At 56.5% G+C, this 17113-nt stretch overlaps 1 protein-coding gene across 2 annotated transcripts in view; it reads left to right on the forward strand.

The window, feature by feature from the left end:
• MYO7A (myosin VIIA) overlaps positions 1–17113 on the forward strand; it is a 66357-nt gene that overhangs the window by 5040 nt on the left and 44204 nt on the right. For both annotated transcript variants that reach the window (XM_054576158.1, XM_054576159.1), the window contains exons 2-12: positions 216–368; positions 9359–9543; positions 10225–10346; positions 10427–10569; positions 10719–10832; positions 12049–12202; positions 13244–13320; positions 13875–13994; positions 14757–14899; positions 15966–16176; positions 16817–16952. In XM_054576158.1, the coding sequence (XP_054432133.1) occupies positions 216–368; positions 9359–9543; positions 10225–10346; positions 10427–10569; positions 10719–10832; positions 12049–12202; positions 13244–13320; positions 13875–13994; positions 14757–14899; positions 15966–16176; positions 16817–16952 (1558 nt within the window). The remainder of the gene's footprint in view (positions 1–215; positions 369–9358; positions 9544–10224; positions 10347–10426; positions 10570–10718; positions 10833–12048; positions 12203–13243; positions 13321–13874; positions 13995–14756; positions 14900–15965; positions 16177–16816; positions 16953–17113) is intronic.

Here is a 17113-nt window from a genome sequence, read left to right on the forward strand (position 1 = left end):
AGAGGACAAAGCCCGTGCCGGGGAGCAGGGACAGGGGGTTCCCTTCCTCCCTGGGCCTTTTCCCCAGTGTGCGAGCCTGAATTTTAATTTAGTAATAATTAGTAATCTCTAATAATTTTATTAATTCATTTAAAAATAACCATAAAAATCCATTACAGTTAACGTGTTTATGATTCTGGAGAGCAGCCCGACGTTAGCCTCTGTGCCTCCCGCAGGAACACTGGATCTCGCCCCAGAAGGCCACGCACATCAAGCCCATGCACCCCACGTCGGTCCACGGAGTCGAGGACATGATCCGCCTGGGGGACCTCAATGAGGCTGGTATCCTGCGCAACCTGCTCATCCGCTACCGGGACCACCTCATCTACGTGAGTGCCCTTGGCCCCTCCTGCTCACAGCCCCGCTGCTGCTGCCCAGGGGCCCCGCCTCCTGAGACTCTGAGGTCGGCTGCTGGCCACCCCGGGCTCATCTGCCTGTGTCCCACGGTCTGGGTCATCTTCTCTTCTGGGCCATGGCCTGTGTGGTCTGTGGGTGGGGAGGGAGGCAGTTTGTACCACAGGTTCTTTTTACTAAATTATGTTTTATTGATTATGCTATTACAATTGTCCCAATTTTCTCCCTTTCCCCCCCTCCACCCAGCACCCCCCACTCCCTCAGGCAAGCCCCTCACCACTGTTCATGTCCGTGGGTCATGCATATAAGTTCTTTGGCTACTCCATTTCCTATACTGTACTTTACGTCCCCATGGCTGTTCTGTAACTACCTATTTGTACTTCTTAATCCCCTCACCTCTTCACCCATCCCCCTACACTTCCCTCCCCTCTGGAAACCATCAAAATGCTCTCCATACCCATGATTCTGATTTTGTTCTTCTTGTTTGCTTATTTTGTTTTTTAGATTAAATTGTTGAGAGAGATGTAATTATTGCCACTTTATTGTTCATCATTTGGATCTTCTTTTTCTAAAATTAGTCCCTTTAACATTTCGTATAATAATGGTTTAGTGATGACAAGCTCCTTTAGTTTTTTCTTATCCAGGAGGCTGTTTATCTGCCCTTCCATTCTAAATGATAGCTTTGCTGGGTAGAGCAATCTTGGCTGTAGGTTCCTGCTTTTCATGACTTTGAATATTTCTTGCCAATCCCTTCGAGCCTGCAAAGTTTCAGAAATCAGCTGACAGACTTATGGGAACTTCCCTGTAGATAACTAACTGCTTTTCTCCTGCTTCTTTTAAGATTCTCTCTTTATCTTTAACCTTTGGCACTTTATTATGATTGTCTTGGAGTGGGCCTCTTTGCATACATCTTGTTTGGGACTCTCTGTGCTTCCGGGACTTGCATGTCTACTTCCTTTACCAAATTAGTGAAGTTTTCTTTCATTATTTTTCAAATAGATTTCCAGTTTCTTGCTCTTTCTCTTCTCCTTCAGGCACTCCTTCACATTATGATGTGAATGTTGGACCTCCTAAAGTTGTCCCAGAGGCTGCTTACACTATCCTCATTTCTTTGGATTCTTTTTTCTCCTTGTTGTTCCGATTGGTTGTTTTTTTATTTCCTTATATTCTAAATCATTGATTTGATTCTTGGCTTCATTCACTCTCCTCTTGTTTCCCCATAAATTGTTCTTTATTTCAATTAGTGTATCCTTCGTTTCTGACTGGATCTTTTCTACATCGCTGAGGCCCTGACTAAGTTCCTTGAGCCTCCTTATAACCAGTGTTTTGAACTCTGCATCTGATAGGTAGACATGTTTACCTATGCCATCATCTTGACCAGAAATCTCATACCACAGGTTCTTGTTCCTCCTACTGGGCAGAGTTGCTGAGAGGCTCAGTGTTTACCCAGAGACAGGGAACGGCTGCCCTCCCTACGGTTGCTGTGGGGTCAGGGTCTCTTATCGGCTCCTCAGGATCAAGAGAGAATGGGTTGGGAGTCCGTACCTGAGGAGGGGGATGGAGAAAGGAACATGCTCCTTGACCACCACCCCAAGCCTCCATAGTACAACCAGTCATACACACCCGCCACACTCCTCTACCTTAAGACGTAGGAGGGCAATCGCAGCCTTCTCAGCCAGGACTGAGCTGACCCTAAGAGGTGGGCTCACAGACCACCAGAGCAAGAAGGGCCCACAGAGATCATTTAGTCTAGAGGCTCCCACACTTTTTGGCCCAGGAACCCTTTACGCTCTTAAAAATTATTGAGGACCCCAAAGAACATTTATGTGAGTGACATCTTGTGATATTTTCCATATTATAAATTAAAACAAAAACTTTAATAATTCTACCAATTCATTTAAAAATAACCATAAAAATCCATTACAGATAACATTTTTATGAAAAAGAACCGTATTTGCCAAAATTTGAAAAAATAGTGAGAAGAGTGACATTGTTTTGTAGTACTTACAAGTACTTTGAATGTCTGGCTATAACAGAAGACAACTGGGTTCTCATATCTGTTTTCACATTCAGTCTGATGTGGTGTTGTTTTGGTTGAAGTACATGAAGAAAACCTGGCCTCACTCATATGTAGGTGGAAAAGAAAAGACCTTCTTGGGGACCCTCGGAGCTCTTTGGACCACACTCAGAACTGTTAGTCTAATAGCCCCGTTACACAGACAGGAAAACTGAGGCTCCACAAGGCTTAGTCAGGGCCACAGCTGTGCGCTGGGGTCTGACCCAGCCTCTCCCTCAAGCAGCTCAGGCAGGGGTGAAGGTAACGGTGGATGCGCAGCCGCAAGGAGAGAGCAGAGGGAGCCCCTGAACAGGCCCCCAGGCCCTGGGCAGGCTGGTATGGAGGGCATGCTCGGGGGGGCGTGGGTGCTAACTGCCTGAAAGAAGTACAGAGAAGGTTCCGAAGGATGTGGAGGAGTGAGGTGTCACTCTGAGCTCGGGGACGGCGGTGGGGCTCCTGGCGGTGGGTGAGGCTGGCTGGCAGAGATGGCATCCAGGAAGGGGCACTGCATGAACAGAAGGCCAGAGGCAGGACCAGGGGAGTGAGCAGCACAGACACACTCAGGTTGTCAGGACCAGGAAGGGGAGCTGAGGAGACAGGGCTGGAAGAGTCTGAGGGAGCCCGGGGCTCTCCCTGAGGAATCAAAGCAAGGAGCTCTCGGGGCCAGGTGTCCCTCCCCTCAGGAGCCCAGGCAATGTGGCCCCTCAGCTGCGGCTGGGGGGTGGGGCGGGGGATGATCCTCTGCCACCCTCCCCACTCTGGGTCCTGCTGCAACTTCAGGCTCCCAAGGAGAGCCTGTGTCTGGGTTTCTGATGTCTGTCCATTGCTCAGCAAGCTGCTTTCACAGGGAGCCCCTTGTACTGACAAATCCCCTGAAAGGGGGTGGGTGTGGGCGGGGCATGGCATGATGGCACCTCCAGACAGGAACAGTGTGGCTCGGCCAACACGGTGGGACTAGAACTTGAGCCAAAGCCAGAGGCACCGCAAGAGGACCCACTGGTGTGCACCCCAGTTCCTAGTGGGCCGCTCCCTGCTCCTCTCCCTGGATGGCAGGTGAACACAGGGCGGGCCTGGGGCTCTCCGCAGCCTCTGGCTCAGGCCGGGCGGAGCCTGACCCTGGGTCTGGAGGTAAGCAGGGAGCCACCCACCTGCCCACCAGGGAGGCCAGGCCCGGAGCTGACTTCCTGGCCGATCTCGGTGCGGAGGCTGAGGGCCCCTTCACAGGGGGGAGCTGCGTGAGATGGGATGTGTCTCCACTGGGGCCCCGCAGACCATGTCTGAGAATCACTCAGAGGCATGTAGGTGGTTATTTTACATGTAGTTTGGTGATTTTGCAGGCAAACTGGTTCTTCACATGAGAGGCATTTGGCGAGTAGACTGAATCAAGGAGCAAAGGCAAAAACAGGATTCATAAGAGTGAGGGTTGGGAAACTTCAGACAGCCAGGGATCGGCGAATCTTATTTGTGAAATTTGCGGGGGGGCGGGTAGACTGATTTGCTGGCAGCTAGCAGAGAATCAGCCTGGGCATTGTGTCCTTGAGTGGGCTGACTAGGGCGTCAAAGTAAAGAATTCCGGAGGTTTATGGACTCTCCAGAAAATCCCAAGATCTGCACCATTTGCCCCATAAGAAGTGTCACTCCTAACCTCCCTGACCACTGTTTCTGAGCAAGGGAGGCACAGGGCGTGAAGCCTAGAAGAGGTATCTAAGTTGCTTTTATTTATGGTCAGAAAACCAACCCATGGCACCTAGAAGGGCCCTGGCTCCGATAGTCCATGGGCCTAACACTAGGGGTGTCCGTTGGTCAGGGGAGTCCTGCTCAAGAGTTGCAGGGCTCGAGGAGGCTTCCTCGACATGCTGACTCCACGACTCCGTGACTGGGTGGATGATGTAGGATTAGAGCAGGGTTTTGAAGAACAGCTGGGCCATTGTCCCAATCAGAAACTGTACCTGTCTCTAACCATGGCAACCCCTGGGCACTTCATGGCTTGGGTTACGCTGGGCCCAGCCCCACACACCCAGGATTTCCTCAGATTACCGCAGCGCTCACAGCCACGAGCGGGGCGGACACTCTGTCCCTAACCGTCTGCCCTGGGCTTGCCTGCTCCAGCTGGCCTGCCTCCAGGAGCCTGAGGGACAGATAGCACCCCAGGGCCACCAATCAGCCCCGGGCACTGAAAATAGGAGGGGGCCCCCAGAGCACACATAGCAATCTCTCACAGCATGGTCGCAGAGGCCGGGGCTGTCCCGGGGCTCTGCAGGGAGCAGGTGGCAGAGCTGATAGGGACCCATGACTTCCTGATGTTGAACAGAGGTTTGGGAGGCCTCGGTCCGGGTTTTGCCATGTGGCCTTTGGGGAGTCTCTGCCACTCTCTGGTCATAGCCTTTCCTCTGGCAAATGAGGAGACTCCTTGGGTGGACACCTTTGGGACTCTGGGAAGGTACGTGTGTCCCTGGACATGTGTTTTGGTTTCCACAGTTTGCTAAGAGAGAGCCCGAAGGCTGGCGGACCTGAGGGCTTCCAAGAGGAGGTGGAGCTTGAGGAAAAATGGATCCCTGCCACATCTCCTAGGGTGTGTCCCTGGCCCCAGAGAGGCCTCCTGAAATCCCCTTGGGGATTTGGAGGCCCCTAGGGACCTTGAGTGCTTTGTCCCTGGCCTGGGAATAGTCCTTATCTGTCTTCAAGCCCAGCCCGTGGCCCCACTGGGCAGGTTTTATTACTGGAGATCCGAGCAAGGGGCCCATGCTGGGCAGGTGGGCATTCCCTGTCTGCTGACTGTGGGCTCTGGGACAGAGAGGGCCCGAGGGTCAGGAGGCATCAGTGAGAGCCGGTGGGGACAGAGGCCCAGAGAGGGGTGGGCAGGTCTGCGGCCCAGTGCTCGCCACGGCCAACCACTTCTCCCACTGCCAGCTCCACGGTCCCCCAGGTGCATCCTGGGATTTGGGGAAGTCCAGGTGGGGAGGGGAGAGCTAGGGCTCTGGTGCCAGGACCTCTTGCTCATCCCACCCCCTGCCTATCTGCTGCGTGAGCTTGAAGTCCCTCCCCTTCCCGAGCTCAGCCCTCCCCTCTGAGAAGCGGGTGCGTCGGCCCCTCTCTGCCTGCTGAGGAGGTAAGGGGGCGATGCAATGGAAGCTGCCAAGTCCTGCACCCGGCAGGGACCTTCCCGGCAGTTGGTGTGTTCTTGCCCTTCTTCCCGGGAGGGTCCTCTCACTGAAGGGAGAGGCCTTGGTTACATTATTTATTTTGAAATGGGTATATGTGCTACGAATTGGGAAGTTTTCCTTCTGCCATACAGAGAACCACTGCTACTAATTTCTAATCTATCCTTCAAATGAAAGACTCTCTATATATCATATATGACATATGCATACAGTCATCCTTTGGTACACATAGGGGATCCATTCCAGGACCACCAGCCAACACCAAAATCCATGGATGCTCAAGTCCCTTATATAAAAAGGTGTAGTATTTACATATAACCTAGGCACATCCTTCTGTATACTTTAAATCATCTCTAGATTACTTATAATACCTAATACAATGTAACAGCTATATAAATAGCTGTTACACTGTATTATTTAGGGAATAATGACAAGGAAGAAAGTGAGCATGTTCAGTCCAGACCCAGCCATGAGAGGCCTGACTACCGTAGTACATGTCAGCAACAATGTAACTTTCTTTTTTCCGAATATTTTTGATTTGTGGTTGGTTGTATCCACAGATGGGGAAACCATGGGTACAGATAGTCAACTGTATATGTATGTGCATCATATATATGATATCAAATTGTATATAGACACACAATTAAAACTGTCTGCACAGGCGGCAACATGGCGCCCCACACTGCTCTGTGCTTGTCCACTAGCTGCGTGTCTGGGCCGTCCTTCCTGTCCGGTAGGTAGGGCTGCCTCAGCGCTGCCCACAGGCCTGACCCCTGAGCTCCCTCCCCTGCTGTGTCCTTGTGGTCAGCAGGTCATTGCTTCCCCATTAACATAGTCACTCTTTTAGTTGCTGAGTGTCCTACGTGCTGCGCAGGGCATAGAGGAGAGCAAGGCTGGGGGCAGAGGCCGTGACCGGAGTTACGGAGGAGCCCGGTGGGCCACGGGGAGCGCGCTGCGTGGGCGGTGACGGGTCCCACAGGAGGGCGCTCGGCTCCCGCAGGGGGTCGTCTCAGCTGGAGTGGAAGGGTGAGCAGGTGTCAGTAGCTGGGCGAAGGGGCAGGCGATGGACTGTGGGGCTTTTAGCCGGAGTGTCACCATGGAGGGAGCCTCTGGCTGTGGGGTCTGTGTGCAGGGAAAGGATAGGGACTTTGCCTTGAGGCCATGGGAAGCCGCCCAAGGTTGTTCAGGAGAGGATGACAGGGCAGATGTTTTAAAGCTGACCCTGCCCCCGGGGAGGGTGGGTGGAACCTGGGACCCAGCAGGGAGCTGCTCCGCAGGCAGGCCGGAGGGTGGGCGTGCCAAAGGAGAGACGGGGGCTGGTGTGAAGAGGAGGGAGGTGCGGAGGGGGGGGTCCCAGGTCCTGCCCTGCCTGGCTGAGGACAGTGACAGCACTGTCAGCCAAGCTGGGACGCTGGGGAGGAGCGGGCTGGGGAGGGAGGGGAGCTCTGCTCTGGGCAGAGTGCACATCAGGCGGGGACACCAGGAGGCACGGGACTGAGAGGCCTGGTGCTCAGGAGGGCCCTCTGGACCGTGGGCATAGGAGAGAGGGCGACGGAAGCCCTGGTGGGGCAAGCGGGTCGAGACCCAGCCCCGGGAAGCCTTCTCCTGGGTCTCGGCACGGCCCCTTTCCCACGGTCCCAGAGCTTGCTCTCGGGCCACCTCTGCCTGCCTCCGACTCCCCTCCCCGTTGACTGGTTCATTAGGTCTGAAATACTGTCTCTGCCTCCAGCCTCAGCAGCTGCGATTCGTCCTCACGCAGCGGCCAGGGTGACCTTTCCCAGCAGACCTCCCAAATGTCACGCCCTTTCATGCCTCTGTGCTTGATTCCCATTGAGAGACCGCAGCTCCTCCTCTCCCACACCCCTGACCTCGAGGAATCCGCGGGCCCCCTCCGAGTCCCCACAGCCCCAGGCTTTCCCTCCCTGGCCCCCAGTGTCCAGCTGTCAGCCTCCCTGTGTGTCTCAGGTTCTTGAATGACTGCGTGGAGCCAACTCATACCATGTGGTGTTCATGGGCCAGGTGATTGAGCATCACATTATTAAGGAGGTATGAAGAAGAAAAGAAAGTGGCACTTAGGGACAGCTGCTTTGCGCCAGGCTCCTGTCAAAGGTTATGCCCTTTTGTCTTTACAACAGCCTGGGAGGTAGATGTTAACCATCCCCCTTTTACAGATAAGCAAACTGAGGCTTAAAGACTCAAAGCGATCTGCCGAAGGGATGTTCCCTGTGGCCCCTCCCCACACAAAGAGCAGGGTCTCACTGGCTCCCACAGCTGGACAGCGCTGAGCTGTAGGGGAAGTTGGCAGAGTGTCCGGGGGCCAGCGGTCGGCGTGCCCTGCTCTGAGAAGTTGCCCCAGCTCGGGGCCGTGGGGGGTGGTTGGTGGAGAAGAACATTATCCCTCTGTTCCCCGCTGACCAATTTCCTTTTCTCCTGCTCCTCTCCTTCCAGCCTCAGACCAGCTGTGGAGGGCGGGTGAGTGTGGCACAGGGACGGCCCAGCTCTCCACGTGTGCTTGGCCTGGCCGCTTCCCTCCAGGCCCCTTCCCCGTCCCATGTCCCACGTCCCACCCCGTCTCTTCCTCCTTGCGCCCTTGCGCATGGTCAGCTGGTCCACATGGTGAGGCTCAGCTGCTTCTGGCACACGCTGCATAGAGGGGAGCCGAGGAGAAAGAGCAGAGTCCTCCAAGTCCCAGGGAAGGGTAATGCCTGGTGAGGCCTCCTGGCCCAGGGTGGGCAGAACCAGGAGCGGCGTCTGGGTGTCAGGCGCCCCACCCAGGGCTGCCTGACTCTCCAGCAGCAGTGCCTCTCCCGTGAGCTAAGGCTGCTGGGGCATGGCTGGGGCTCTGGTGGGGGGCACCAAACCCTACGTGGGAGGTGGTGGATGGGGCTGTCACCTCCCCTGTGAGGTCACATCTTTCTTCAGCCTGTCCAGGCCCAGATGTCAATATACCCCTCACCAATTACAGGCTGGGCCTGACTTTTTCAGGTTGGGGTGGGGAGGGGCTGGAGGAGGGAAAAGTAACCCTGAGTGCTTCACGGTGCCCTGGTGGCCTTCTTGTCCCCTGCACGGCAAGCCCTAGGCCCACAGCAGGAACTTTTGTACCTGGGTGGCCATTCTATGCACTGAGAGAGGAGCCCACAGAGAGAAGGGCCCCGGATGGCTCTCTGAGGCGCATCCGGCCCTGGAGCCCATACTTCCCAGGACACCTGGGGGTGCTCTGTCCCCAGGGCCCAGGGGCAGTGCTGCAGGGACTGGGCCCTCCCAGCTCCCAAACCACATACCCTAGCAGCCCCTTCAGTTTTTTCTGGCTAGGTTCCACTCCCTCTGTTCCAGAAAGGTCCAGTTTAGAACGTCACCCTAAAAGAGTGGGCTGCAGGGCTTGGAGGCACAGGTGGGAGCCCGCACTTGAGCAGTGCCTCCGGTGTGCTGTGGACTTTCTTTAGTTTCATAAACAGTTTGCTTTATACCCATTTTACAGATAAAGAAATCAAGGCTCAGAGACCCCCTCTCCCTCTCACCTCATTTCCTTTCTCCTTTCATCACATGTCGCTGACCCCTCCTCTGAGCCAGACTAGTCTGAAGACCCGCCCCCAGATTATAGGGAGGCAGGATTCTGACACAAGAGCCATGTGACTGCAAAGCCAGCGCTGTCCCTCCCAAAGGGATGGAGCAGGAAGAACCCAAGGCTCTCGGGAGCCAGGGCCTCCCACAGGGGAAGTGGTGAGCTTCCTGTTCCTTGTCCTCACAGACATACACGGGCTCCATCCTGGTGGCTGTGAACCCCTACCAGCTGCTCTCCATCTACTCGCCAGAGCACATCCGCCAGTACACCAACAAAAAGATTGGGGAGATGCCCCCGCACATCTTTGCCATCGCCGACAACTGTTACTTCAACATGAAACGCAACAGCCGTGACCAGTGCTGCATCATCAGGTGGGCGTAGCAGCACCGGTGTGGAGCTCCAGGCTCAGCCCCCTAGGCAGCGGGGTCCCACCTGCGGCCCGCGGGCCGTGTGCAGCTCAGGAGAGCTGTGAATGCGGCCCTACACAAAATTGTAAATTTACTTAAAACATTATGAGATTTTTGTGTGTGTGATTACGTGTCACAATGTATTTAATGTGTGGCCCCAGGTAACTCTTCATCTTCCAGTGTGGCACAGAGACGCCAAAAGGTTGGACACCTCTGCCCTAGAGCTCTGCCAATATTTCATAATACAGAGAATCACCTCCTCTTTCCCAGGTCTTATATCTCTACTAATGCTACCGAAGCTCATGTTAGCTTTTGAAACCGATCTCATTTAACTGCTGGCTCCTGTTAAGTTATGGTCAGCTGAAACCTCAGGATCCTGTTCTTTCTCAGGCAGGGTGTAAAAGGACAAAGCACAACCAGCATCTAATACGTGCCATGCTCTATGGCAAGTAAGGACAGAAGGGTGCTTTGGCTGTGGCAGAGCAATGAGCTCCTTTAGCCTTCTGCCAGCCCTGGAAAGTCGCGTTTTCAGCCCATTTAAGAGACAGGGGAGGGCAGGTGGGGGAGGTGGCTTGGGCTGAAGCTCTGTGGGGAGAGGCAGTGCAGACGGTGACAGGCCCTGCTCTGTCTGGATGTCCCCCACAGCGGGGAGTCTGGGGCAGGGAAGACAGAGAGCACGAAGCTGATCCTGCAGTTCCTGGCGGCCATCAGTGGGCAGCACTCTTGGATCGAGCAGCAGGTGCTGGAGGCCACCCCTATCCTGGAAGGTAGGGCCAGGGATCTTAGGGCAGGGCTGGGTGGCCGGGTGGGGGCTGACCTTGCCCGTGACCCTCTACCCACCCTGAAGCATTCGGGAATGCCAAGACCATCCGCAACGACAACTCGAGCCGCTTCGGAAAGTACATCGACATCCACTTCAACAAGCGGGGCGCCATCGAGGGCGCCAGGATCGAGCAGTACCTGCTGGAGAAGTCACGCGTCTGTCGCCAGGTGGGCCCAAGCCCAGGGACAAAGCTGCCCCAGCACAGGACCCCGAGCCACAGTGCCGCGTGGCACTTACACCGTCTGAGTAGACTCAGTTGTCCCTGGGCTGCTGCCTGCGTGAGCCTGTCCTCCAATACCTGTGCCCACGTTTTCAGGCCCCTGATGAAAGGAATTACCACGTGTTCTACTGCATGCTGGAGGGCATGAGTGAGGACCAGAAGAAGAAGCTGGGCCTGGGCCAGGCCACGGACTACAACTACTTGGCTATGGTGAGGCCCAGCTTGGGCATCCAGGGAGGGGGATACACACCCCAGGGAGGCAGCGGGGCGGGGGGGGGGGGGGGCAGCCCGCGCAGCCCCGCCCCAGCTCCAGGCCCAGTGGGTGGGAATTTTCAGGTGGGTTTCTCCGGTCTCCTGACCTGCCCCAGCCCGCCCTGGTCTTGTGTTGCCCGTAAGGCCTGTTCCCCACCTGGGCACAAACTCGCTTGCACACATCTAAACAAATGCTCACCACAGACACGTATTCCTAAATGTGTGTAGATGTCCCAGGCCCAGGGACACACAGGCACACACACCAGTGCATCTGCACACAGACCGTCCTGGACGTCTCAGCTGTGCTGGTTTAGTCCTAGAGGACGTGAAGACCGGCACCCCCGCCAGGCCCCCCGGGTGTAGGGTGCAGGCCGCTGTGGCTCCCTGCTTGAGGGCTCGCTGACTGCAGGGCTCTGGTGCCAGCCTCTTGCTGCTGGCAGGCCACCAAGGAGAAGTGGACCCCAGAGCCATTGCTGCCACCCAGAGCTAGGTGGGTGGCCATGCACACAGCAGGCTGGCTCAGGGGCACCAGCGTCCCTGCTCCTGGGGAGGCCTTATTGCTGGTTGCTGGTTGCTGGTTGCCTGGAGCTGGACGGGGCTGAGCCACGTGGACACAAATGTGGGCAATGGCACCTGAGGGAAGTGGGGCAGCAAAGGTGCATGTGTGCGTATTGTAGGTCTTCCTGCACACTTCCTGTAGCTGGCTGACCTGGCTCTCTCTCTCTCTCTCTCTCTCTCTCTCACACACACACACACACACACACACACACACACGTCTCCCAGGCGCACACACGGTGGGGCTGGCCCTGTCGGTGCTCCTCCTCCCCCAGGCTGCGCCTGGTGAGGAGGTCAAGTCCCTGAGGGTGGGTGACCGTGGGTGGAGGGGAGCCCAGCAGGGCCCAGGTGCTGTGACTGCCAGAAAGGGCGAGGACCAGGCCTGGCGTCGGTGACCTAGCTCCTCTTACTCATGAGAAAACAGGCCTCCAGGGTTTCCAGATACAGGGAATGTGTTCTCAAGACTCCCAGGCAGGAGCTTTCCAGGCTTTCTGGAGGAGTCAGGGTGCTCACTAGGCCGGGAGCCCCAGGCTGGCTTGGCTCGGCAGTGAGGGCCCTTCGGCTCAGGCACTGCCCCTCTGGGGCTCCCTGAGGTCCTCCTGTACCCCCTCTCCCCCAGGGTAACTGCATAACCTGTGAGGGCCGGGAGGACAGCCAGGAGTACGCCAACATCCGCTCCGCCATGAAGGTGCTCATGTTCACCGACACCGAGAACTGGGAGATCTCGAAGCTCCTGGCCTCCATCCTGCACCTGGGCAACCTGCAGTATGAGGGTGAGGGGCCCGAATGGCACTCCGCTCCCCCAGGCCTGCGCTGGGTCCGAGGGCAGCCTGGCACCTCGCTGGCGGGGGGTCCAGGTGGCTCTGTTTCTGCCTCAGCATGTTCCTCTGAGGAAGAATTCACCTGTGGGAGACTTGAACGGATCTGCTGGCCACAGGGTGGTTTCGTGGCACTGAAATTCCACCACAGAGAGTCCAGATAAAGTGTGATGGGGGCGGACTATTGGCCCTTTAAGACCAGTTCCAAATTCGGTTCCTTCTTTAAGGTCAGGTGCCTTGGAGAGAGGATAAGTTTTTCAATTTATTCATACTACGGAATGAGTGACAGAATATCCATGTTCAGAAAAGGGGAAAGGCCAGGAAAGAACGTGTTCACTCATCTAACGCTCCCTGGGCACCTACTCTGTGCCAGGCTGGGAGGTGGTCCTCTAAGGCAGGCACCCAGTCCCACTCCGCTCTTACCCTTGGTACCCGACATGGTCCCTTGACAGAGTAAGAGCCTGAGCTTAAGTCAAAACTGTCCCTCTGGGGAAGTTTGTTCAGTGAATGAGTGAATACTTCCAGCTCTAAGGAGCTTGCAGCTTAGTGAGTCTTAAAAGACTAAGCGACATGAAGAAAGGCAGGCCAGGCCGAAGGAAGAGTTTATGCGCAGGCCCTGAGGCCTGAGAAAGCGGGGCACATGTCGGGAAGGACAGCTGGTATCAGGTCCTGAGTTAAGTGGGTTCACAGAACCTGTCTCACAGGAGCCACTGAGTGTTCTGGGGGTCTGGGTGGAGGTGGGGGGAGGGGGCGTGACCGCAGTGCCTGCTGCTCGAGGGCCAGGACACACCCAGTTACTACGTTTATGGTGCCCATAGATCGTGATGAGAACATTCATCAAACATATGTCGACCCAGAGAAGGACTTAATCACAGTATGATGTCCTCTGTGGACAGAGCAGCCCCCTGAGGGCAGGGCTGGCGTTTGGTCCCCTTAGACGCCTCCAGGCCCCACGCCCCTCCCTTGCCTGATGCTGCGCCCTCTTGCTGCCGACAGCCCGGACATTTGAAAACTTGGATGCCTGCGAGGTCCTCTTCTCCCCGTCCCTGGCCACAGCTGCATCCTTGCTTGAGGTCCGTGCCTGGTCTTCTGTCTCCACGGCTGCTTTTGATTCTCTCAGAGGGACTTCAGGTTCAGCAGCTGGGCATGTGGAGACAGTCAACATTGAGAACCCACCATGTACAGGATCTAGGCTGGGCACAGGTCCCCTAGGAGGAGTAGAGCCCAGAGCTTGGGAGCCACACTCCCTGTCTTAGCCCAGCTGCTCCTGGGGACAGGGGTACTTACGGGACCAGGGTTCGGGGCCCTGAGCAAGAGAGTCCATCTTTTAGCAAGCACTTACTAGGCTCTGCTGGGCTGGAAAACTTTGATGAATAAAGTCAGAACCAGGGCCAGTCCTGGAGGGACAGGCAACGTTCTGGGGGGACTGTCCCTTTGTGGCAGTGTTTGGATAGGATTTGACGGTGGGGAGGATTTGACTGTAGGGCCATGGGGAGCGGCTTAGTGGAGGGGACGGTCTGAATGAGGCTTGGTTGGGAAGTGGGAGGGAGGGGTTCTAGGTGGGAGGGGTTCTAGGAGGGGCCGGCTGGTGGGCGGCTGCACGAGTGCCTGGGTGTCGCCCCACCAGGTGAACCCCCCAGACCTGATGAACTGCCTGACCAGCCGCACCCTCATCACCCGCGGGGAGACAGTGTCCACCCCGCTCAGCAGGGAGCAGGCGCTGGATGTTCGAGATGCCTTTGTCAAGGTGGGCTTGTGCAGGGACCGCCTGCCCTCCCTGCTGCTCGGGAGGGTTCGTTGCTTTTGGGCAGGAACTGAGGAGTCCACAGAGCTGGTGGACAGCTGGACCATGACTCTGGCCTGCCCTTGAGCCCAGGCTGTGGCCATTGACTCTCTCTGGGGCCTGAGCAAGAGCCTGCCTTCCCCTGAGTCTCACAGGGTGGGGATGGCGCCCTCCATGGGCCCAGCCAGCCCCGGCCCCCTGCGGCCCTCCACTCTGGCCTGCTTTGATCTCCAGCCCTTCGGGCCTCTTGCTGGGTCATATTCTTTGGGCACTCTGTCTGCTGTGCTGTTCTCAGCCCAGGGGACACCCTCTCTTCAAGGAAGACACTGAAGAAGGGCTGGCTTGGATGGGGAAGGCACCGAATCCTGCCTGTCCCCAGTCACACGTTTGCTGCCCATTGAGCCCCTCCCTGCGCTAGGCTGGGCTCTGGGGACCTCAAGACATTCAGAGCTGATTGGGGGGTGGACAGAAATGGACGGAGGAATGGGAGCCCAAAGAGGGGGAGTCCTTCCCAAACTTTGAGGCCAGGGAAGGTGTCTTGGGGAGCTTTGAAAAATGAGTAGTTGTTCAAGGAGAAAAGCATGCTCTGGGCAGAGGGAACAGATTGAGTAAAGGCTTGAGGTTTCAAAGAGCACGCTGCTCCATGGAAGAGGCTCAGGAGCTTGGCCTGTCCCCACGGCGGGGTGTGGCCAGGCCCAGGGGCCAATGCGGCGCCCTACCTCTCAGGGGATCTACGGGCGGCTCTTCGTGTGGATTGTAGACAAGATCAATGCCGCAATTTACAAGCCCCCCTCCCAGGATGTGAAGAACTCTCGCCGGTCCATTGGCCTCCTGGACATCTTTGGGTTTGAGAATTTTGCTGTGAACAGGTAATATGTGGGGGTCTGCCCTGTGGGAATTTTCTTCCACAACACAGACAAAAGAAATGTCACATCTCTCCGTTTAAACTATGTTTAGTTGGTCTCCTGCACACCCTGCCAAGCTGCTGGACAATATGACTCCAGCCACCCTAGTGGGATTTCTCCCCTCCCTTCCCATCCCCTCCAGTCCCCAGGGCCAGCTGAGGCCAGCCCAGCAAGGGGGGTGGGGTGGGGGTGGGGCTGGGGTCGGAGCCTCACTCCAGGCCCCACTGCCCATCTGCCCGGTGCCTAAGCTGCAGGTACCTTGAAGAAGGTGAGGCCAGTGAGCCAAGGCTGAGATGGGGGTCTTGGCTGTGCTTGGGGTCCCACACTCGTGGGGGACCGTGAGAGGGGCAGAGAGATACAGCAGGCCTAGGTGGAGCCCAGGTGGCAGGCAGCCATGCCTGCCCCATTTCCTAGCTATGTGACCTCTGACAAATCACTTCAATTCCTGCAATGTCTGGATGTCTCAAAGTCCTCCGCAGCCCCACCGAAACACCCCCATTGAATACCTAGAGTGTCACTTGGGCAAGCACTGAGTTGGTGGCTCAGAGACATCAGCTGTCAAGGCTCTGCTTCCAAATCTCCTCAGCCCCCTTCCCAGGTCCCGCCGGCACTACGGATCCGTCTAATGGCCCACCTCCCCTGGCGCCTTGGCTCCTCCCCTCCCAGGTGCTCTGCCAGGAGGCTGGAGCTCACCTGCCAGCCGCCCCCACAGAACCTGGTCATGCAGGTGAAAGGCTCCTGAACTAGGGGTCCTGAGCCCCGGACCCTAGCTTTAACTCTCCTCTCACTCACCGAGTGACCCTGGGTAGTGCTTTGCTCTCACTGGGCCTCGGCGTCCTCTCCTGCACGTGGAGGGGGTTGGGCTTGACAATCCCACCCCAGCTCAGAGGTTGGAGAGTCCTTGACGGGACCACTGCGCCCAAGGGCACGCTGCACATGGAGACAGAGGTGGGCCCCTGAGCAGTGGAGCAGGGCTTCAACAATGCCCATTTGTTCCGTGTCCCCTTTGCAACTGCCCCCCCACCCCCAGCTTTGAGCAGCTCTGCATCAACTTCGCCAACGAGCACCTGCAGCAGTTCTTCGTGCGGCACGTGTTCAAGCTGGAGCAGGAGGAGTACGACCTGGAGAGCATCGACTGGCTGCACATCGAGTTCACCGACAACCAGGACGCCCTGGACATGATTGCCAACAAGCCTATGAACATCATCTCCCTCATCGATGAGGAGAGCAAGTTCCCCAAGGTGGGCCTGCGGCAGGGCGGGGTCCTCTGCACTGAGCCTCAGCTTTCCTCATCTGCAAAATGGTGCTAATGACACCTGCCTCTCAGGGTGGCTCGGGCCAGTTCAAGTGCATTCATGGGACATTTGGAAATCGCCTATAGTCCACTCCACTGGGCCCTGCACCAAATGGTGAGATCTAAGCACACAGCTGGCACAGGATAGGTGTGGCCCAAGGTCACAGAGAATGTGAGGGCAGAGCAGAACTGGAACTCCATCTCCCCAACCATACAGCCCCCCTCCTCCAGGCTGGTCAGAGAGACAGGCAGGAGGTCTCTCCCTGGGAGCGAGTTCCCCTGGGACTGTGTCTTAGACTCAGAGAGGGACGGCTCCCAAGAGTTTGTCCCCAGGAATAGATTTTCTAAGCTGGAATGTATTATCACCATTGTGTTGTTATACTTCATCCACTCAACAGACGGGGAATGGAGGCCCAGAGAGCTCCTGCGTGGCCTACACATAAAGGGAGGGAAGCTCTTGAGAAAACCAGAAGAGGGAGTACAAAGACGAGGGCGGGGCAGGCAGTAGAGCGTGGCGGAGAGTGAGGAGAGCGGGGAGTGGGGAGCAGGGAGAGGCGGGCGTGACAGCTGCCCCTCGGTTCCCACAGGGCACGGACACCACCATGCTGCATAAGTTGAACTCCCAGCACAAGCTCAACTCCAACTACATTCCTCCCAAGAACAACCACGAGACCCAGTTCGGGATCAACCACTTCGCGGGTGTCGTCTACTATGAGAGTCAAGGTAGAAGCGGCCTGGCTGGGAGGCTGTCCCTTTGTCTGTGCTCCTTCCATCCCTTACCCTTCTCCAGCCCAGAACAGAGACACCAGGGTCCTGGAATACAGAGAGGACACATCGGGATCAATGATTTTTATTTTAAAAATTGTAGTAAAATAACCCTGGCC

Source organism: Pteronotus mesoamericanus, unplaced genomic scaffold (assembly GCF_021234165.1).
Source record: "Pteronotus mesoamericanus isolate MK-2021 breed Mesoamerican mustached bat unplaced genomic scaffold, CSHL_Meso_final contig_33, whole genome shotgun sequence".
In the NCBI taxonomy this organism is placed as follows: Eukaryota; Metazoa; Chordata; class Mammalia; order Chiroptera; family Mormoopidae; genus Pteronotus; species Pteronotus mesoamericanus.